This window comes from Dysidea avara, chromosome 6 (genome assembly GCF_963678975.1).
Source record: "Dysidea avara chromosome 6, odDysAvar1.4, whole genome shotgun sequence".
Lineage (NCBI taxonomy): Eukaryota > Metazoa > Porifera > Demospongiae > Dictyoceratida > Dysideidae > Dysidea > Dysidea avara.
Genome location: NC_089277.1, coordinates 38,938,336 through 38,961,124, shown reverse-complemented (window position 1 = coordinate 38,961,124; position 22,789 = coordinate 38,938,336). Strand labels below are relative to the sequence as shown.

General features: G+C 37.0%; 1 protein-coding gene across 5 annotated transcripts in view; it reads left to right on the top strand.

The window, feature by feature from the left end:
- Positions 1-20,827, top strand: part of LOC136257566 (uncharacterized) — a 34,201-nt gene extending 13,374 nt beyond the window's left edge. For 3 of the 5 annotated variants that reach the window (XM_066050795.1, XM_066050797.1, XM_066050799.1), the window contains 10 exons: positions 190-288; positions 1,854-1,940; positions 8,932-11,103; positions 11,163-11,235; positions 11,762-12,094; positions 12,679-12,756; positions 15,289-15,618; positions 16,082-16,303; positions 16,724-16,912; positions 20,324-20,827. In XM_066050795.1, coding sequence (XP_065906867.1) covers positions 190-288; positions 1,854-1,940; positions 8,932-11,103; positions 11,163-11,235; positions 11,762-12,094; positions 12,679-12,756; positions 15,289-15,618; positions 16,082-16,303; positions 16,724-16,912; positions 20,324-20,331 — 3,591 coding nt within the window. In that variant the 3' untranslated portion in view covers positions 20,332-20,827. Of the gene's footprint in view, positions 1-189; positions 289-466; positions 533-1,853; positions 1,941-8,931; positions 11,104-11,162; positions 11,236-11,761; positions 12,095-12,678; positions 12,757-15,288; positions 15,619-16,081; positions 16,304-16,723; positions 16,913-20,323 lie in introns of all 5 variants that reach the window. The other 2 variants (XM_066050798.1, XM_066050800.1) reach the window with 2 other exon arrangements.
- The last annotated feature ends 1,962 nt before the right edge of the window (positions 20,828-22,789 follow it).

The following is a 22,789-nucleotide window of genomic DNA, read 5'->3' as shown; positions in this document are numbered from 1 at the left end:
CCGGCTTTCTTGGCTACGTATACGACACACTACCATGTGTCTTGAACTCACAGTGTGGTGCACCAGCTTTCTTGGCTACACAACACACTACTGTGTCTTGATCAAATTTATGCTTAATAATTCAGCACATAATCAAAAAAGCATTGCAATTTACTACATTTTGTATGGTAATATTGTTGTTATATTTAGTCAGGTGACACTCCATTACACAAAGCAGCACAGTGGGGCCACAGGATAATCGCAGAACGTTTACTATCAAAAGGAGCCGATCCAGATAGTGTTAATAAAGTGAGTATTTTACTCCATGTTATGCTGGAATAACTGATGTTGCAGTTAGGTCAGGTAATATTATAGATTCTTTAATTCCTCAAATTGGATGTGGGTGGGTGGTCGTAATATAAATGCTCAAAATCATAATCATAGCACATTATAAGGGTAATAAAAATGATTATGTATACTTTACTAGGAGAGAGTGACTGATGGCTGTATCCTGTCATGCTGTTTATAGATGGTCTGTGTAGCAAGTTTTCAGGTATGGCACCATCAGTAGAAGATTTTAGCATTTTATGTGGCCAGAAAGTGGCATGGTGCTGAGTATTACATAGAGTTCTAATAGCATAATGAAATCTGTGGGAACTAACACAAGATCAGGTCTGCTTAGAGTAGATGAGATATGATTCGGAAAAGTGAAGTGCCCATTACACTTTGTTTTCAGCGATGTTCCTACCATTACACAGTGCTAAGAACAGTACAAGTAGTGTCTCTGCTATCAATCCAGTCACTAATACTTGCTATTGAAAATACGCCCATTTAGCATGATAGCTAAGTAGTCAGCACAACCACAGGGAAGCTGTATCACACTATTGTGAATTGACACCTTGTATTGTCAGTGAAGAAAGGAGGACAAAGGTGAGCCTTTGATGGGTGTATTGTATGTACTGCAGTTGGCAAAAGTATGTCTCGGGATGAAGCAACGTCAAACAGTGAAGATATTACTGAACCGATAATAAAATTGTAGTTTAGGCAGAACACTCCAAAAACAATTCAATTAGATGCAAAAATATAATATTATAGAAAAATAGATGCTGGGAGAGTAAGGGTTCAGCAAGAAAGCCCAAACCTCTGTGACAGCACTACTGTACTGTATAATGCTGTACAAAATGTATGTTCAGTTACAACTTGAAGCTTAAGTAGTTCTTTTAAAAGTATTAATTTTCTATAAAATGGCAGAAAATTTTGTGACTGTGTAATAGCCATATACTGTACTTTGACAGTGTAAACTTGCATTTATGGCTCATGCAGTGTATATCACTCAGAAACCTGACTACTCAAATGAATTAGCCAAGCTGCAATAAATAATGTACTTTGTTTTTTTTTTCTATAACAATTATGAATTCTAGTCTACTAGATGTGCAATTTTACATCACAATAACTAGATTTGCATTTAGTTAATGGGAAGTGGCAATTCAACAGTCTTGAGTAAAGTGAGGATTACTAATGTTGGACTAGCACTTCCTTTTCTTATCCAAATACTCAATGACATTTCTGACCCTATTTTGGAAAACCATCCTTTTCTGCACAATCGTCCAAAATGTTTAAATCAAGGCATCGTATCATTGTTCACAATGTATAAGCAATTCATGTGAAATGACAGCATTGCTTAGAGGCTAGAGGCAACCTGGAAATTGTTTAGGAATGCTTGCCAACAGTAGCGCAAGAGGAATAGATTAGGTATCACATACTGTATATGTGGAACTTCTCTTGATTGTGGCATTGTGTTTGAGTAATACTGTACTTCACACAGTGGTGTATCATGTGTGCAGTCTTTATAAATTATTTAAATGTTTACACAGACTGGAGACACACCTTCTAAACTGGCTGCCAAGTATGGTGTCAAAATATCTTTTAAACATCAGCAGATTATATTCCAGCAGAAAAAGGTTAAAGTTTAATGGTAAAAATGTGATGCATCTTTTTAATTTTCTTTATAATAAGATGTGTACATGTCATGTGACCAATTTGATGAAATCTGTCCTCACCAAACAACAGTAATGTAATTTAAACCATGGGCACAAGATGGAAGTGAGGTCTTAAATATAACTTTGTAATATCCATTTAAAAATATTTTTTATCAACATTACACTGCCCATGCCAAATCTTCCATGTTAGGGGCAGCTTTTTGTGTGCATGCAAATATTTACAAGAGATAGGTGTAGGGAGCAGTGGTGGGTACTTCACTTTAATTGAATGGTCAGATTTTAGCCATAGATATTTTCACAACTTATACATACTGTTAATGGGGTGTGGTAAAATGCAAGAAAGTGGATGTGGAAACCAGAGATAAAGAGTGCACCAATGTATGGATGAAGATAGCTTAGTTACTTTAGATGTTGCAGTTAGTGGTGGACTAGTAGACTGCAGTAGTGCACAACCCAACCACCACCTTTTTTCAAAAATCTCTAATAAAGCAGACAAAAACTCTAAATGGACTTACAGTAATGGCATGTACAGTGTAATAAAAATATGACAGCAAATTTTATTATGTAGCTGCCCATTCAGCAACATGGTATTTTCAAATTTGGCCCAGGGTGATTGGATCTGGACAGAGTAAAATGTGACAATACCCTAAAACAATTTCATAACTCTGAATCAATAATGTAACTACTCAGCTCATTCTCATAGCTACTGTTTTTTTTTAATTGCAGGACTGCTAGAGCAATAGAGTGTTTTGATAGGTGAATGATGACTGGCTGTGCTCAACTGTAGTTCACATTTACTTAGTGTTGCGAACCGGTATGGAAAAACAGTTATTAACTGATATCGTCTAGGTCAAGCCAATTATTGGCTAAATGTAATTTATTGCATCACAATAAATTGAAGTTAACATACATGCTGCAGATGTAGCACTATAAGAACTTGCACACTAAGTGCACGCTATGACCGAATGGTGCGCTATGATCTAAGGGTGCGCTATGATCTAAGCACGTGAAGTAATGTTGAGATGGTTTCAAGTATTGTGTAATCAACAAACTGGTTTAACAGGTTTGCGGTCTGTGACACACCACATTCTCAAAAGGTGAATGGCCTAGTTAAAGAAAAGGTTCTAGTAGGTGAAACAAGACTGCTAGTGTTGCATTGCGAATCGGGAACAGTGGTTGGTGAACAAACGTGTGCCACTTAGATGAGCTGTGTTTGAGCCGAGCTACCATGGCCAGAGGTTCTTCATAGCAGTCCTTCCAGTCTACGGAATTGAGATGGTAAAAAGAAACAAGGTCGTCATTGCTGGAAGTTCATTTTAACCGGTGAGCTCATTCCTTGTGTGACACGTGTTGCATGCGGCGCACTAAATTGAATGAAACTGATTGCACCATTACAATAAGACAAACAGCTATCATGGGGTACTGGCCGAGTTCTCACACATGTTCTATAAGACGTGTAGCATAATTAAAGTGACGCTGCAATGAATTGCTCTACTGGCTTAGTCTTGTCATTAGCTTTTCAGGCTTGTCCGTTCCGAGGGGTACGACACCTTCCCCAAATCTGTATGTGATTTGAAACTACACTATTTAGTATGACCTCAGTTGTCTAATCCCATTCTATTCTTACTAGCTCATGCACTATCATTGCTGTCACTGACATCATTATACTTCCATGATTGACCTACTACAAATGTGTATGTGTAACCACTCCCCTTCTACACCAACCCCCCCCCCCCCCCACTCTGTGCCATTAATTATGCACCTAGTGGGTATACATTTCAATGGTCAACAGTGTCTTTTCTTTGAGTAATACTATTATCTCCTTAAGCATGGAAGCTCTTAGACGTGCTTGGGTTATTCCATTTCCACCGTTGCTTATGTGAAATTTGCCACCCGTTAGTTACATTGCAGTAACTTTCTGCCACTGAACATGCATGTGTGGTCACTGCACTTCAGCTGTGCTATGCAAGGCAATTTTCCACACTATCCTGTATACCTCATTTCTCCTTCAGTTGCTTACTCTCTTGCAGTTGCTTGCCTATCCTAGCATATGCTAATTAATTAGTGCACAGGTAAAATATTAATCACTAAACTTTCACGTTTATTTGTACACGTATACCTGGAACTAACTGGTTATGGTTAATTTTTTGTTCTGTTCAGTATTAACTTGCATTCCTTCAGTTGTTTATGTAACTTGTAATATCTCCAGTATACACTAACTGTTGCATATACCTATAACTCAATGGCTGTTACTCTCTGTAGGCTTGCTCCATGCCTGTGCATATGCATGTCCATTGGTGGCTACATGCAATTAGGAGGTGCGCATATCTATTCCAAGGTTGCACATCCCTTCTCCATGTATATAATAATACCTTACTATAGTGTTTCCCTGGTTTAATGTTAGGATAGGTGTCATTGTCTAGGGCCCCATTTACAAGCTTTCCATGCCTCTGCAACCTACCTACATTCTTATGCAATTAAATATTTCGTTCAGTTGCTAATCTATTTGTAATATCTCCAGTATACATCAACAGTTGCATACCTATATAGCTCAATGGCTGTTGCTTCCGCAGGCATGCTCCATACTCAGGCATGTGCATGTTCATTGGTGGCTGAATGCAGATAGGACGCTGGGTGTGTATATCCATACCAAGGTTGCACATCTCCTCTCCATATACATATAATAATACCTTGCTATAGTGTTTCCCTGGTTTAACAGTAGGATAGGTATTATTGTCTAGGGTTCTTTGCAAGCCTTCCTTGCCCTCTGCAACCTATCTTAAATATTTACCAGCTTGTTTTTGGGGTACATATCTCCAGGGGTGGGCCCCAGCAACCAATATGTTAAGAAGCCTTTAAACCGGTTTTGTCCACCCACTTGGTAAACCATAAATTACCCCTGCTGATGGGTAGGGACCAAGGACCCCGGGGACTCTACTTTTCGTGACATTTTATATACTTCACAGTTTTATACATTCCATACCTGTGCTAGATAGTCGAAGTGTGTCGTGTTCATGGCCAATCTACCCTTTCTCCATCGCTGTGTCTCACACGATGTTTATATTAATTAGAAATTATAAGCACCTCTGAAAACGGATCTGCAGCTAGCTGCACAATGAGTATACTAGTCTATTATAATGCCCAGATACCAGGGGCGGAGAATAGTACTCAAAAGTGGGGGGGGGCAAGTCATGTGGGTTGGCTGTAAGTTACAAAGTGTTTTAAAATCATTATCTGTACCTTAGAGTGCTTTGCACTCTAGCATACAAAGTACACCAATACTAAGGGGGTCTGGGGGCATGCCCCACAGGAAAATTTTGAGATTTGGATGCTTTGAGATTGAATCTGAGAGATTTTCAGTGGAACATGCATACTTGAATAGAATACTCCTATGCAATAACTATCATTGAGACATTGTACAATTAGATACATCAGTAAATGAAGGCATTTCAGAGACTCATGCTGTTGATTATACATATTATAGATATAAGTGTTAGTGAAGACATATTCAATTAATTGCATATGCAGGGCAAACTTATAATGATTCCGCTGAATGTTCTATTAGAGTAGTTAGGTGGCTGCTCTATTAGAGTATATTGATCTCGTGCACTCCCAGCACTAATTCATGCAGTGTTCCATGCAGTGTTCCATGTTTGCATAACCTTTAGCACAAATCCCAGTAAATAATAAAATAGTTGCTTTACTTTGGAAATTGGGCATTGAAAAAAGTGAGGGGGCACTGCCCCTCCACTTGTAAAAGTTGGGGGGGCAGTTGCCCCTCTGCCCCCCTATTTCTCCACCCCTGCTAGCTACTACAGTTCAGGAACATTATGCAAACAAGTATTCCTGGTAAAATGAAGCAATCACTGCAAGTTACACCATCAGCTCAATAACCATGATCTCAACCAAGACTTCACACTTAGTGCGTCATGTGGTGCACCATGGGTGCATGAAGGTGAAGGCTTGCTAAAACCTTGGTTAATACCAGTTGCTTGAGCTGAGGGCCAATGCTAAGCAGTCCGGATCCTTCAGCTAGCCACTCAGGGTAGTAGGCGCTTATAATTTCTAGGCATTGTACGAGGCACCGCGATCACTGTGACAGAGAAAGAGTTGTCTGGCTATGCAAGACTAGCCACTGTGACTCACAAAGGTATCCAGTACAAGTATAGACCATATAAATACTGTGAAAATTCCATGAAAAGTTGGATCCCCGGGTCCTTGGGTCCCAACCTGGTCCACTGTTTATACCTACCCCCTTCTGACAAGTGTTAACATCATAACATAACCTCAAAGCATGTGTAAATACATTGTCAATGTATACATGTAATTTCCTCCCTGTAGAAATCACAGCAATTAGAATTAGATTTGGTATGCATGGCAGTTAAAGGTCCACTGAAATGGTAAAATACACTTTGGTTATTATCAATCCTTGCTACTAGTGGAATAGATTGGTGCAGTGATTTAGTTAGATTTTGTTTTGTTTAGTAGATATAACACACTTTAGTGTATTCAAGGCCAGAGGAGATGATCCAGTTGGTCAGGCCTGAGCCGGATCAATAATCTGGAGTTGAACCAACCAGCTGGAACTACATTACTCTCATGCAATCTTTGGACGATCACATCTACTTGTAGCTACGTACAATTTACAGATGTTATTGAAAATGCTTGACACGAGTAATTACCTAGTTTCTCAGCCTAACTAAAGCACAGAACTACACGTATAGTACCTCCAATTACCTTACAGTACAGCATAGCATTCGTATCATTTTGTACAGAAATAATTGTGGGTTCTACGTACAGTATCATGTGTGCTGACAGTTGGCATTTATCACGTGTAAGGCAGGTGCCTTCTTTGATTCTAAACCAGCACACTTATATCACAATTCAATCTTCATAAAATAATCATTAACATTCCTTGGCTTGTCTCTCGGCTTCTTTTACTGGGCGAAGGGCTGGCAGTGACAAACCAGATGACTCATTCCGCGGCAAGAAGCTGTACACCCATACATTACATGGTGGCTATCTGGATGAGATATTGAGTAGAAATCACTCCTCTTCAACTACCCACTCGTCCTGTCGAGATACTGAGCAAACTCTCAGCCTCACCCACATCGCGCCATTTTCGAATACTGATTGGTCTCGTGACTGTCCACCAGTATATTTACGTGATGATCTGTTCACTTCATACAAACCAGTATAGTAGTATACTGTATTTTTGTAACTGTGTAGCTTTTTATTGTAGCTGTGTAGCTTTTTATTGTAGCTGTGTGAATTCATTGTATAGTAATTATATCCTAGCTAAAGGGGCCATGCTGCATAGGTTCCCTGTGAAATTTGGGGGGAAAGTTGCAAGTTGCTAGCTAGTTTTACTTTAAAATTTAGCATCAATTTTAAATTTTAAGGAATTTTCAAGCCCTTAAATTGCAAAAATTCTGCAGCTCCTTGGGGTTGCACCCCCAGACCCCCTTGAACTTCTAATTGCTAGCTATAACTAAACGAACCATACAGCAAGTTTCATGCTGTGTCCCCTGTATGTCAGATCTACAATTATACATAGTATAGAAAGTCTGAAGAACAACAGATAGGCTTGAGCATATTTAAATAGCTAGCTAGCAGTGAAATATCACTAAAATTGCATATTTGAGTGTCTAAGTTTCAAAAATGTCCTGTGGAGGCATGCCCCCAGACCCCCCTAGAATGCTCATGCTTCACACTTCGCAGAGTGCACTTTGCACACTGTGCAACAGCTCCTCTCTCATTGGCATGTATATAGTAGCAATTTCAACATTATAGTCAATGGCCTGACCAACTCAATTTTCCCTCCTCCGGCCCTGGTATTGTGGTTTGTCAATTATATTACATCATATCGCATCAGACAAAGAAACTTTAGTATGCTTGAGGTGTCATTAAAGCAACAGAAATATCCATGTACAGCTAGTTAGTTTCACATCATATCTGCAATAATAACTTTAAACATGGTAAGAACTTGTACTGCAACCAGTTATAAGCCAGTAACTGAATTTTTGCTGGCCGGGTCTTGTGGTGAAGAACGCTCGAGAAATCCTGTTAAAGAGACTGTAAATCAACAGTACAGTGGTCGAAACACGTCTGAATTTATTTCTTAAGATGTTTTGAATACACTGAAGGGTCCAATACAGGTAGAGAAATGCAAGGAAAAACAATTGCGATGGCGCCACTAGCAAGACATTATCCTTACCAGGCGGAGAAGCTACGCAGGAAAGCGTAATACAGATACCATTGTTTGTTTCATGGTACTGCTAATCCAGTTTTGTAAACAAATCAAACTAATCTTACTTCAGTGAAGCATAATGAAGCATGAGCTTCAATAATGCGAAGCACACAGGCTGAGCTGCTGCTAGTCTCGTGTGGCCAGACTCTTTCCACGCAGCCACTTATAATCTACAATCAATAAGTGGCTGCACGGAAAGGGTCTGGCCACACGAGACTAAGCTGCTACAGGCAACTACAGAACAATTCCGCTATTTTTTTCCAGCAGAACATTCAAGTAATCTTGGAACACTATGAGGTTAAAAAGAAGAGCTTTGGCATTGCCACCTGCATGTTATACTTTCACTGTTTATCTACCTTTCCCACTGCAAAGTGTGTAATAACAGTACTTCCGGTTCTTTAGCTTGCATTACAATGTGACGTAACTAGACTTTGTGACTTAACTAGACTTTGTGACTTAATATCTCGGTATAACAACATAATTGAATTTTTAAAAAGGTGTTTTTATGCATAAACAACCTATTTATTCAATGAAATGGCAAGTGAATTTTCCATTTCAGTGGACCTTTAAGATTCAAATGCAGTCACAGTTTTACAATCTATACATAATTTTATTTATTTAACTTATCTTGACTGCCTGCTCTAGTATGATTTATGGTCATATGAGATTAAAAGTGTTTATATTAGATTTTTTGTACTTTAGAAACAAGTTGTTGCTGTACTTGAAAAAGGTCTTAACAAAGCTAAAGCAAAAGGGGAAACAGTACCTGTAAGATTTGTCAAAATTCTTTTCACTGGTTCTGGGGCAGCTGGTAAAACTAGTTTTAACAATCTTTTAATGAAGAAAACCATCAACAAGTTTCACCACAGCACTAATGTGGTTCAAGCAAAACATGCTATATCGATGAAAAAGGCAATTGTACTTGAAGCTAAGCAAAGCAAGAACAGAAGTGTAGTGTGGCTTGAAATGGACAGTGACTCTGAAATAATTTACCTAAGACAAGTACTACTTTCATCAAGGAAGCCAGCAGCAGTGACCCAAAAGAGACCCACGTCAAATAATCAGCAAAACGAAGTATCAAGAAATACTCCACAGCAAATCAACAATGCTGTTGAGGTCCAAAGTAATGCACTTAGTAACCAAGTAAAAAAGCCTCCACTTTTGTCCCAGTCAGTAGGTAAACGTGTTGCTAGCATATTCTCGAATACAGTTAAAATTAGAAGCAAAAATCTTGGAACTTTTGATGACTTAGTACAAAGTGCTCTTCACAGTGGTACTTCTCTCAATGAGGTTGTTTACCATCCTGGAGAAGTGTTAAATATTATCACTCTACTTGACACAGGAGGACAGCCTGAATATATACATTTACTACCCACAGTCAATATCCACCCAATGGTGACCTTTGTGGTACATGATTTATCCAAGAGCCTTGAAGACCAAGTGTTGGTGGAGTACAGTGAACATGGTGAACACATGTTTGAACCTTATCATTTGAGGTACTCCAACTTTGATGTGATCAAGTTTCTGATGTCCACAATTAATGATTCCTTGGAAAGACCAGCATGTCAAGTTCCACAGTTGGTCACAATTCCTGGAAGGAATACCAATTCTTATCTTTGCTGTGTGGGAACTCATGCAGACGAAGTCAGTTCAGAAAGCATGAACAATACTGACAACAAACTGACTGCAATGGTTGAAAAACTAGACTGCAAAGCCGCAGTATGGCCAAACAAAGATGGCGGTGTGCTATTTTCAGTAGACAATACTACTGCTGGGAATGATAGTAAAGAAGACCCAATTGCAGAGTACATTCGTGGCAAGATTGACTTGTTAGCCTCTGACAAAGATGTGTATGAATTGCCAATCACTTGGATGTTGCTGGAGCTTGAAATATGCCAAGTGTGTCTTAGCTATAACAAAGCTTACATATCATTTGAAGACTGCATTTATATTGCCTCACAAAGCAAACTAATAACTGATGTGGATCAAGTTAAAAGTGCACTACTATACCACCACCTGTTGGGAGTGCTATTGTACTATCCTGACGTGCCTGGTTTGTGTGATTATGTGATTGTTGGTCACCAGTGGCTTTTTGACAGGCTTAGTAGCATTGTGCGCTTTACTTTCAAAAAGTCTTCTAATTTAAATGCTTCAAAAAAGCTGAAGTATAATGGAATTCTTTGTAAAGAACTGATAGAAGAATTAAAATGGGAAGAAGAACTCAAAGAAGAATATTTCATATCTCTTCTTGTTGAGATGAAAATAATAGCTCCAATCCACAGAGAAGATGGTAGTGGAGAGGACTACTTCATTCCCTATATACTACCAACTTACACTAGCCAGTCTCAAGGTGATGATACACTATCCCAATATGGCTACCTTCAAGGTGAACCACTTTTGATTCAGTTTGTATCCAACCTCCTACCAAGAGGATTCTTTTGTTGCTTAGTAGTACAACTTTTGCAGTGTTTACCAGATGGTTGGAATCATGTACTTGCTCAAGGAGACACTTATCACACTTACAGTAACTTGATCTCTTTCAGCTTACCTCATGGCTACCTCCTGTCATTGCTGGACAAACTGTCATACCTGGAAGTTGAAATTAGACATGAAAGAGAGTTATATTATCGACAAGTTTCCATACACCTTGCAGTACAGGATGTGCTAGCTGATGCTTTACAAGGTGTTTGTGAACAGTTAAATTACAATCATGGCAGACTCCAATATGGTTTTCACTGTCAGTGTGGAGGATTCAATGAGGAGCACATAGCAGTACTCACTACTATGACTCCTCCATTTGATTATGCTCGTTGTGGTCATGGAAATGTAAAGCGTATGAATTTGAAAAGTGCTCACCGAATATGGCTAACAGAAGTAAGTCTACTTATATTTTTACACATATTTTTGGGGTTCACAGTTTGTTACATACACAGGATTCCAATTACTGTAATGATACAGTAATATCAGCGGATGTGACTGATAGTGGATTGAAACAGGATTGTGAATGTAACCTAATTGTGGTAGTGTATGATATACGTATAATTATTATCTTAATCAGCATGCATAGTGTTATCTATTATCTTTAGTGCCAGCATTTATAATATTTAGTACAAAAAATTATCATTTCCAAAGTTTATAAATAAAAATATTAATGCTTATAATTGAAGGGGCCAGTGGCAAAAGGGGACAAGTGCCATTTGAAAACTCAAGTGACCACACAGTGGGAATTAAACAGAGTTTTGGGACATAATCGAGCTATTGTGATATTTGGCTAAAACAAGCCATTCTAAAATGGCAAATGTCCCCCTTTTCCATGTAGGTACATTCTGAAAAGTAGAGTTTATAATTATCTGAGTTTTACAATTTATAAAATTATAAAAATTTTCAACTACTCATGAAATTATAGCATTTGCATCTTAACCTACATAGACTACTGTTCTTAACTTTATTTTTCACAATAACTTTATTGCTCTTGATGTTCAAAAAAACTTCATCTTGCTTGTCACATAGTGTCTTATATTTACCAATGTAGGTCACCAGTCAACAGAGTACAAGTTGTTCACTGACTACTACAGTAAACTAGTGGACACCTTACCTGCCAGTGATCTCTCTCATTACTTTGTATCAGATAGAGTGATCTCACTAGCTGATCATGAGGAGATTATGAAATCCTTAACACGACAAAAAGCAGCTAGACTGATACTAGACAGAGTTTCACATCAGCTACAGAATGGTAATAGTACAGTGTTCAACAAGATGTTACTGATTATGGAACACCATGGTATTGCTACTGCTAAAATTGTAGCTGGAGAAATTAGAAAAAAGTTAATAGAAGTGGAGTGCATTGTTAATTGCAGTGGACAAGGTGAAAGCCCCCTTGAGCGGTATAATTTTATTAAAGCTAATGCACCTATATCGTGGTGATGTAGTTATCATGTATAAGACATATGCATGTCAACACACATGTGTTATTTTATATACAATGTATTATTAAAGAGTATGCATGATATAAAATAATTATCCCAAATCCTGTGTTGCATTCAAGCCCTAATGATCATTATCGCAATGAAGAAAAGCATTCAGATAAGTAAATTTGTTGGAACAAATGAAACATTCTATTATACATAGTACAGTCATTAAAGATATATAACAGTCACTCAGAATATACTAGTCAGTATTGCAGTAAAATAATGGAGCACAATTATGTGATGATATGTCCTATACTAACTAGTTTAAAGAATTGAAACTTATATAATATGGTAACAAGTTAATGCAATGGTTAAGTGGTGGCTTAGTTTAGAGAGTAGATAGGCATTTCTCATGAACATAATAGGTGATTTTTGAGCACTGATTTTGAGCACTGCCCAACAGCATAAAATAACACTCAGTTAATGAACTCATGCTAACAGCTCAAAGGTTATAAAATATGTTTGTTTATTTCACTTATAGACTCAAATTACCAGTCAGTATCTACCCAAGCTGGGGCTGTAAGATCTGCTCCAAGCAGTGACCCTCCTAATGAATCAGGTTAGTAATGTTACTTGTACAATTGACATCAAACACCCGCACATCTCCTTGATGCATATCCAGTACATTTCTACGGGTTCATACACATTTAATAAGCCAACCTGAGGTGAAGTAGATGGCAAAGGCATTCAAAGTGTTCACTCTTCTGTTTCTTATCTTTGTGAAACAGTAAAGTAGTAGGTTATTCATAAGCACACAGCATTTAAGTACAGCTGTAGCTGATATTTACTGATTTTGATAATATTATTTGAAATTAGAGTTGTATGATGATTGGTTATCAGTAGAAGCCCTTTATTAGCTGGTTTTTTTATAATCATTAATCAGTTGTAATGGGCTGTGACCTGCAGATCATTAGCCTATTCAGCTGTAGTACTGCTAGAAGGTTGACATCAAAGCTTCCAGCATGTAGTCAGGTAATATTTTGATGATTTGTGGTGATCACAAGCCATACTCTAACAAAAAGTGAGGGCAGGACTGCCAATGGAGGGTGGGGGAAACTGGGACATTTTCCCTGGGCACAATGTACTTTGTAAGGAGCCTCTGGGGGGCCTCATAGTTGCACAATAGCTACATCCACACATACATACAATAAAGCTGAACAAGCATACAGCAGTGTTACTCTTTTCTGTAAACTTGAAGATGCAGTAAGAGATTAGCCAGCAAGTTAATTAAGATCCATAGCAAATGGGTATATTTCCAGGACAGCATACCAATATATCTTGTAAAGTGCCTATATATAGAGCACTGTGACACTGTGACTTTTTTAGCTTCAATAGAACAGTCACCCTAATACATCAGTCAGGAAAATAGTCAGTTACAGTAGCCACTCAAACAAACTGTAAGATGAGTCTCAAATTCACTTTCAGAGGGTACAGTGTTTAAAAATTTCCTAGATGGTATGTACAGTAAACTTGCTATAAAATTCAAGCTCGAGATACCCTAATAGAGCAGTCACCCAAATATAACAGTGAAATAAACACTAGTAAACTATTGAAATCACTTTCATACTCAGGGTCTAATTTGTAAAAACTTTCTGGTGCACAGCATACCTCCAGACTAGAATGCTCCACATTCTAAAGGTATTACCTAGCTAGCTATACTTTATATCAGTTATAGAGGCCCCACATTCTACATTTGCCCTGGGCTAAATTCTCTTGGCACCCCTAAGTGAGGGTTGGAGTCTCAGCTTATAAACTGTTGATTTAACATTTAACCATAGATAATAGAGTAAAAGGGATAGGAAAAGCAAGCGATTTCCAGTTTGATTTCCGTTACGCGTGACTTGAAAGGACAAGACAGTTTTGTGTTCAAGCATAGGAATTAGTGTTCTAAGCAGCGTAAATAGTAATCCAACAGACTACAGCAAGTACTTAGGCCTTTGTGAGAGATTTTGGCGAGAGAATTCAGACCGTAGATTTTGTAACAAAGCGCATCGCATTAACCGTGAGTTTTACACGCTGTCATACTTTCGCTCATAGTACCTTCATGCCTCGTCCATACCGCTTCTTTTATAGCCGGTTCCACTTTTGAATCTTGAGGTAAGCTAGGCGTGTCACAAACACACACTGTTGCGTTGTACTGCAAAGTGATTTAAACTTTTGGTAAAAAATGGAAGATACTTAGTCGTTTCTCCAAGCAACAGTTCCTGTTTTGCTCTGATATTTACTCTGGTTCCCTCTGTTAAATGGTAAGGAATAGGTTTATCACAGTTAAAAGAATAGAATATATTTACGAAGAAAGTAAAGTGGTTTACAGTAATTTTTGGGCCGTGTTTTTCACTTTCAATCTCCTTTAATTTTGCGCACAACTTCCTTGAGGGTTGATACCATCCTAGTCCCCTCAATTACTTACTTGAGTTCATTGTAGCGAAGTTTTCATAGTTGTTGGTTGCAAAATTCTGTCGTTACAACAATTTGTTTCTCTTTGATACAAGCGCAGCAAGCATAACGAGTATGTTCGTGACGTAACACACGGAATTCCAATAGAAATGTAAGTATTTTGTGGCGTCACGTTATTGTATTTCCTATCCCTTTTAAGTACTCTATTATCTATGATTTAACTCAGTATTATTATTATTATTATTATTATAATCAATGGGCATACAATATACACTGGCCTTTGATTAAGTCCATATCCTAGATTATTCCAGTGCTTATCTAACAAGTTCTTAAACATAGAAATGGAAGGTGCTGAAGTGACCTCTTCAGGTAAGGAGTTCCAATCATTATTGACTTGGTTAGAGAAAAAGTTCTGGGTAAATGCCAAAGAAAATCTGTTCTTATATATTATGTAACTTTAGTGTGTGTCCTTTTGTTTGTGTTTTAGTAACCAGATGTTTTAGCATTAAGTGTACACTTTCAGCACAATTTAAAATACAAAAATCTTTGGAATCAAAGTTTGGAATTTTGGTAAAATGATGTAGCAAAGTATTGGCAATTGGCAAACCCCTAAAAGTGGCAACTGGTACAAGATTATTTGAAAGTTTAGATTTTGTCACCTCGCTAAAAATGATTACTTTCTTTATCCCAACAGATCTTCACTCAGCAGAGTATGAAGTGTTCATTCAATATTTCAGTCAAATTGTGAACAGTTTATCAGTTCAGTCATTGTCTGCACACTTTGTTGCACAGAACATAATATCACAAGAAGATCAGTTAGAGATACTCTCTGTTACCTCACCAAGGAAAGCAGTTAGTTTTCTGTTGAGCAGAATATCATCTGCGGTTGAAGCAGGAGTTAATGAGAGCTTCTATAGATTCCTGGACATTACAGAGAAGTATGGTAGTATTGACAACAGAAATATTTCACTAGCTATTAAAGGAAAATTGTTAAGGTGTAAAGAGAGTATTTGCAAAATGAAAGGTAATATTACAGTATTGCTAGCAGGAACAGTATCTGTGTGTAACGTGCGTAAATAAAATATTTTGTAGACAAAGTTGATGTTTACAGTTTGGCATAATAAGAAGTGTGAAGCAATTAAGCATAGACCATAAAATATTTCAGTACAGTATGTAGCAACACACATGCACATTTACATAAAGTATGAATGTGACCAAATTTTGGAAAATCACTCATATGGGCACATTTGATGCCTAAAATGTTTACTGGTTAAATAACAAGCTTTATGGTATAAATCCACTTGTTAATAATTTCTCAATTCCTAGAATTACAAGCAAGTTTGTGAGATACTTTTAAAACTGAACCCTGCACTAAACAGCTGCAGCATCACCATAAGCATTACAATTCTATTTATTTCACGTGCAACCATGCATAAGGGTGATACCCAAAATTCAGTCACATACAGTGACAACCATTTGTGTTACAGGCAATGAGGAATTTACAGCAATAGCCAAGTACAGTTATTACCCAGAAGCTCAAGGTGAGTTAGAGTTAGTTGTCGGAGATGAAGTAATTGTACTAGAAGAGTTGAAAGATGGCTGGTGGAGGGGTAGGGTAGGACAAAATGAAGGAGTGTTCCCTAGCAACATGGTTGATGAGCTGTCACCAGTACTGACTACTCCAACTGATAAAGTAGAACAACTATCAAGTAAGTCAATAAGTGTGTATTGTGCATTTGTAGTTAAGACTGAATGTTATGTAGTGGCTGCTTCTTTTTTATTTTCCTTTGCACTTGCCAAATGGATTGTGCATTATTAATGTACTTACATATCTACCATGGTTGCTATGTTTCATTGTACTGAGTCACAAACTATATCGCTGTGCCATAAGCTACGTTTAATGAACATGATTAATAGAATAATTATATAATTAACATTATAATGCCTTTAACTCCATTTGCCATGGAGAATAACTTTATTTCTAGTAAGAGTTGTCACTAGAAGTACTGTAAACTTGCCAGTGAATTGATAACATTACAAATTTTTATTTGTTTGTTTCTGTTTACTATATCACTTTTTAACCTGCTAACCCTTTGACATCATCGTCCATTTGATGTATAATTTTCCAGGTAGCAACAAAACCAGGTGCGGTCATTATCCACAAGCTGATAGTGAACTAGAGTTAGCTGTTGGAGATGAAGTTGTGTTGGAAGAAGTGGAAGATGGCTGGTTGAGTGGTAGGATTGGACAAACAGAAGAAGTCTTACCTAGGATATTTGCTCCTAACACTTCAAGTAACAAACTGGAGCAACCATCAAGTATGTATGTACACATGAATGCACAGCATGTTCTTTTTACATCCAATACCTTAAGGTATGCCATGAACATATTTATTTTAGTACACATACTATATAATGAAAAAATATTATTTCATAACATAACACCATATGTGACTGAATTTGACAAAACCTGGCTTCGACGCACAAAGCTTCATTAGGAGATATGGCGATTTTAAGTAATTGTTGTGTAGTAACTTGCCAGTGCCTACAGCTGTGCAAACAAAATTTGCACCAATTATTCATCTATTTACTAGCTATCATTGTGTGGGCGTATAAGTTTCTGATACCCAAAATATGCCCTCAGCTTTTTTTGAGCGAGTAATAATATCACAGGTAGTAGTAGTAGGGGTGGTGGGTGGGCTTAATATAGGAGTATAAAATGGAGCAGGAAAACAAATGGAATCCGGAGGCCAAGTTTGGTCCCTCCATGGCCCTCACATCACTCCAAATTGATTGAGAATACTATTGGCGAGCTCTCTGTGAAGTCCCAGCTCACTACAGACCATTACAACAAAGCCATGGCCATTTAATGGTGCCAATCTTCCACTCATGGCTTTGATAGGGTCGGAAGACCTGCCAGGCCTGAAGGAAATACAGTGTGGAATATGATAGTGTATTAGACCATGCAGCAATCCATTTCTGGTAAAAACATAAGTTTGTTTTTTTGTGTGTGGAAGCCTTGTTATGTGAAATCCGGTCACATATTGACTTGGTTAGATGACATGTTAGCAAAGTACAGGAAATAATAATTATACTGTAGCATATTCAGGGCATGTATACAAGTATAAGGCAGCAATTAGCTGGTGTATGTGTGGTGGTCAGCTACCACATGCATTACATGAAAACTTGTTGTTACAAGGAGAACATGGATGTTGGCTTGAGGTAATTTATTCTTTGAGATTAACTCATCATACTTTTGAACAATGCTCAAAAATCAAGCCTATTATGCTACTGTTTATTAGAATAGTTATATATCAGTATTTCCTGACTATTATATCGAGTAGGTGACTGCTATAATATAATAATGAACATCTTGATATGAAATGCAGTTGTATATAAGGTGGTGTCGTTATCAATTGCTGCCTTTTTCAGTGCTAGCATTGTAAAGCGTAATAAAAATCCTGAAATAGAAATTATGGTTTTGATGCTTTTGCTACCCTATAATAGGCCTGCACCAATTATGCCATGGGTGATGATAGGTACAGTATATATTAGGTAAAGTATTGAGTATGTGGTCAGCACAATAGGAGCAAATCCGTGCATTGCATTTCAGAGAAACTGAAAATTCTGCACACATATGCATGATTATAATAATACAAGATTTACAGCTAGTTGTGAAGAGAGCAGCTGTATTCTAATAGAACAGTTATCATATCCTAATTGAACATTCACAATAAAACATTCACATATTCATTCTTCAATAGAGCAATCAAGATACAATTTTCTGACAGTATACTTTGGGTACAATGGGATACAACTGGACTCATAATAATAGGGTAAATTTTTGAGTATTGTTTAAAAGCAAAATACTATTTTAAATCAATTTCAAAAGCATATTTATACTAGCCTGTTATTGTACCAGTATTATTGTAGGGTGACATGTATTGGATTGAATGGCTTGGACTCCTAAGATTTGTGAAAGACTTTGCTTACTTGTCCATGGTTAAATAATTTGTAATGATACTTTACTTCCTACAATTATTGGAGTTCAGTATTTTTACATGAATTCAAAAATAATGAAATTGTTTTCTATGAGAGACTGCAATTTGCTACTAACGTAAGAACAGAGTGCAGCCATTTTTTAGAGTGCCAAGCATCCAGCATTAACAAAGTATATATATATATATATATAAAGAACTTTGTGTGGGAGTATCAAAGCAAAAAAGTGTTCTATATTCACCATAAAGACACAAGTGTTCTATATTGAGCAGTTATAGAACACTCTAATAGACTACAGTTCTATATCAGGTAGTTATAGAACTGCCAGGTCTATTTTGTAGGCTGATAGCCTACTTTGAGTGAGTAATCACTCATTTTGGTCAGTACAACCAATCAACCAAGCCAGTGTAGGCTGATAACCTGACTGTGCTCGCTGACTAGTCAACCAACCAGTAAGAGGAAAATCACTGGATTGTATTTATAGACACACTTGAAGATTTCAATGATGGTTTCTTGTGGTCAGCAGCAGTGAATGTTCTTAGTACGTTTTGCTCACATAAACGGATGAGTCCTAGGAATACCACAGAAATATGCTTATTAATATACCACAATCAAAAACTTTACGTATTGAGAAGACGGACCAGACTCACAAAATGACTAATGAAGGTGTAGCATGGTGCAACACAGGCAAAACACAGATGCAATGCCTATTCTACCAATGATAACACTCCTCCGTGAGTTTCCAATTCTTTCGTGTGTCTTGTGTGTACCTCAAGTTGACAGTTCTCTATACCAGATAATTTTAAAAGCAGTGCCTTTCGCTCGTGCTATACGGGAATTATAGCACTCAAACAGTGGTCTCGAGACGAAATATAGCACGAGGCAAAGCCGAGTGCTATATTTGTCTCTCGCCCACTCTTTCCGTGCTATATTTCCTATATAGCACTCTCGGCAGTGCTTTATCTAGTAAAAAAAATATATATATATATATATGTATATGTATATGTTATACTACAGATATCATGGTATTCAAAATATATACCAAAAGATATACAAACTTAGAAAAGATGTTATAGTGCGAAGTGAAGCCTCGCACTATAGCACCCTTTCCTAAATATGTATATCTTTTGGTATATATTTCGAATACCATGATATCTGTAGTATAATATGTTAACACAACATCTCGTCTCCCACTTGGAAGCAGCGACAGCAATTTATAATGCTTTTACACCATTATTAGTGTTGGTAAGTAATTCCTTGTGATTAGCATGCTCAAGGAGTATGCACATGTGTTGCAACCTACAGTCTTCTTGAAAATTGGTCCAACAATCCATAGCAACTGTTGCTAGGCAACAAAAGTTAAACCTGAGCTAGTTACATGCTTTTGGTGATTGCTTAGCAACCATTGCTATGGTATCAAAATCACTTTTAGAATTATTTTAATGGTTACCTAGCAACGGACTATTGCTAGGCAACACTGTTGTTGCTAGGTAATGGGTATTACTTACTGTGGTACCAGTAGTTGTCAAGTCGGACATGTCTAACTGGTAAAACAACTAAACACTATCAAAAAAATTTTAGCCAATCAGATGCATATATCAAATATACAAGTGATATACTGATTCTATTGGCTAGTTTTCACCCTGTAGTATATCAAAAATATACCACAAGCTGCTATTGGAGTTTTTGTACAGGACACGATAGTGATGTTGTATATATATCTGCTTGTAGGTACATAAACATGTGAAGAGTGAGACCATTGAAATTGATGCTGATAAATACTGTAACCATATTAGTTACCTTTCATGTAAAATACAGTGTACTAATTTATAATCTTTCTTTACATTTGAACTTATTGTATTACACATAGCTCTAGAAACACACATTATTATACTGCTACTTGTAGTGTATTATTGATGTAGTGTTTATAATGTATACTGTAGAAATACTGTTTGCAAAACACATTATAGACTTGACTTTTGTATGCATTTGCCAGAAGTTAATATATTTTGACACTTTTTGGTTTTTCAGTTACTACTCTGGCTTATACGATACAACAGCTACACATGCATTTGCTTTGTAAACTCTATCTGTACTCTAGATCCCTTGTACTGTAAGTAATATTCTTTGTATGCAAATTTTTGTGACATGTATTATATTATGCACTTTGTATAGATGCTTTAAGTAGAGCTGAGTGATATTGTACTATTGTTTTTGCAATACATCACAATTTTTCAGAAGAATCCATATTGCAATATTATTTTTGTCAGTGCATTTATGCCAATGGAGGTTAGATCAATAAGAATTGTTGTACAGCTAAGTCCACCTACCTAGTTTACTGTAAAATTACCCCATGAACATCATAACATAACCTTAAAGCATGGCTCCTTAGATTGATAATCTCTAATAGAACAGTCACTTTGTAAGAAATACTCTAATAGAGTACTCATTGACAAAATGTTCCAAGATAATTTAAGAAATGTTGCTAACCTAGGAACACAATACAAGCATAATGGGAACACTGAAGAACATAATACATGAAAAGATTAGGAAATTTCTTAAAGCATTTTGGACAAAAGTTTGAGCATATTTGACTCAGGCCTATGTATGACCATTTCAGCACGGTTTCAACTATAGTTTAAACCTGGTATACTACTGGGCATTTACTATGATACACAGGACATTGAAACATGGCTTTATATAATGATGTTTATAAGTGGTTCCAGGTATTTACTGATTTATTGCAATAATCATGAATAAGTTATATCCATAAATAAAATTACAGTCTCAGACATGAATACCACTTCACCTCTAATGACTCAGTCTACTTTGCGTACATTATGTAACATTGAGACAGGTGTCTAGAACTTATCAAAACAGTATTATAGAACTCACTAGCTCCGGTACACTTCAGTCACTCCTCAGCATGCTTTGAGAATAGGACTATTGAACTCCAAAATATTTTGTATGTAACAATAGAATTTTTCATACACAAGGCCATACACAAAGATTGAGACAAATACCAGTTCACCTAGTTGTTCATTTGTACTCAACTTTAAAATGTGTAATGTTTTACCAAATACAGTTATTGAAGCAACAAATATAAGAAAAGGATAATGAACTATTTTTGTATAAACCCAGCTACCTTCAATGTGCTTATTGTATAGCATTGTCTGTATAATAGTGTGTATAAATACTGAAAATTGGAGATTTGCATAGTAGTTCAAAGAGATTATTTTCAGGAAATATGACTGGCTTATAGGTGACATAAATGGTTTGCAACAGGAAATGACATAGGCTACAGACAATGTGGCAACATTAGTTAGTTATTTATTATCCTACTACCCTAATACTCATTTTAAGGAGGTGGCAGACACCATTTAATATTAATTTTGTCTTGTTTTTCAGCTTTGAACTGTAAATGGTGTTCGTCATGCATGTTACCTCCCAACAAAGCAGTAGGACTTGTGGCCCACACATCTACTATGCTGCATTGTTCTTACAAATTCTTTGAATATTATAATTGTAGTGTTCAACTTGAGGAATTGTACCACTACTTTGCCATTAGTAGGGTCCGCAAACCAAAAAATCGATATCTTCAAACCGACTTACAAACTATAGTCATGTGTACGGGTAGGTCTAATCAAGAAAACACTAGAGTGGCAGCAAATTTCGCCCATGTCTTCTAGCGAAAATAACGCGAAATACCTTCAATTCGATCGATTTTTCGTTGTCGTAATTTACAATGTTATTCTTTTTGGCCAAAACTCTCTCAAGTTTTGAGAGGTTGTCCACTCTTACTTTGGAGTATAGGTAGTTTAATATAAATAAATATTTGGTAGTGGCGTCGCGCGCATCGCCGATCGGCGAAAAAAGGGGTATCACTCTTTTCACCCTATTTCATAACCCTACAGAACTTAGACAAAAAGGTGAATTAAAAAGGCGAAAAAAAATTGCAGTCTTGAAAGGGGTCGAACCCAGAATCCCAGTGCGATGGTCCAATGTGCTACCGATTATGCTACTGCTGCTAGCTCCCTTAATTCCCTTCTTTTGTATCTTATAAATGTGACTAACGAAATAAGCTGTATATAGTAAGAACCTAACCCTAAAGGTGAAGAAGAAACCAAAGCTGAACTCTAACCCTAACGCTAACACTACTAGACGCTTCCCCTTAAGTCTACTACTCGAGGAAACTAC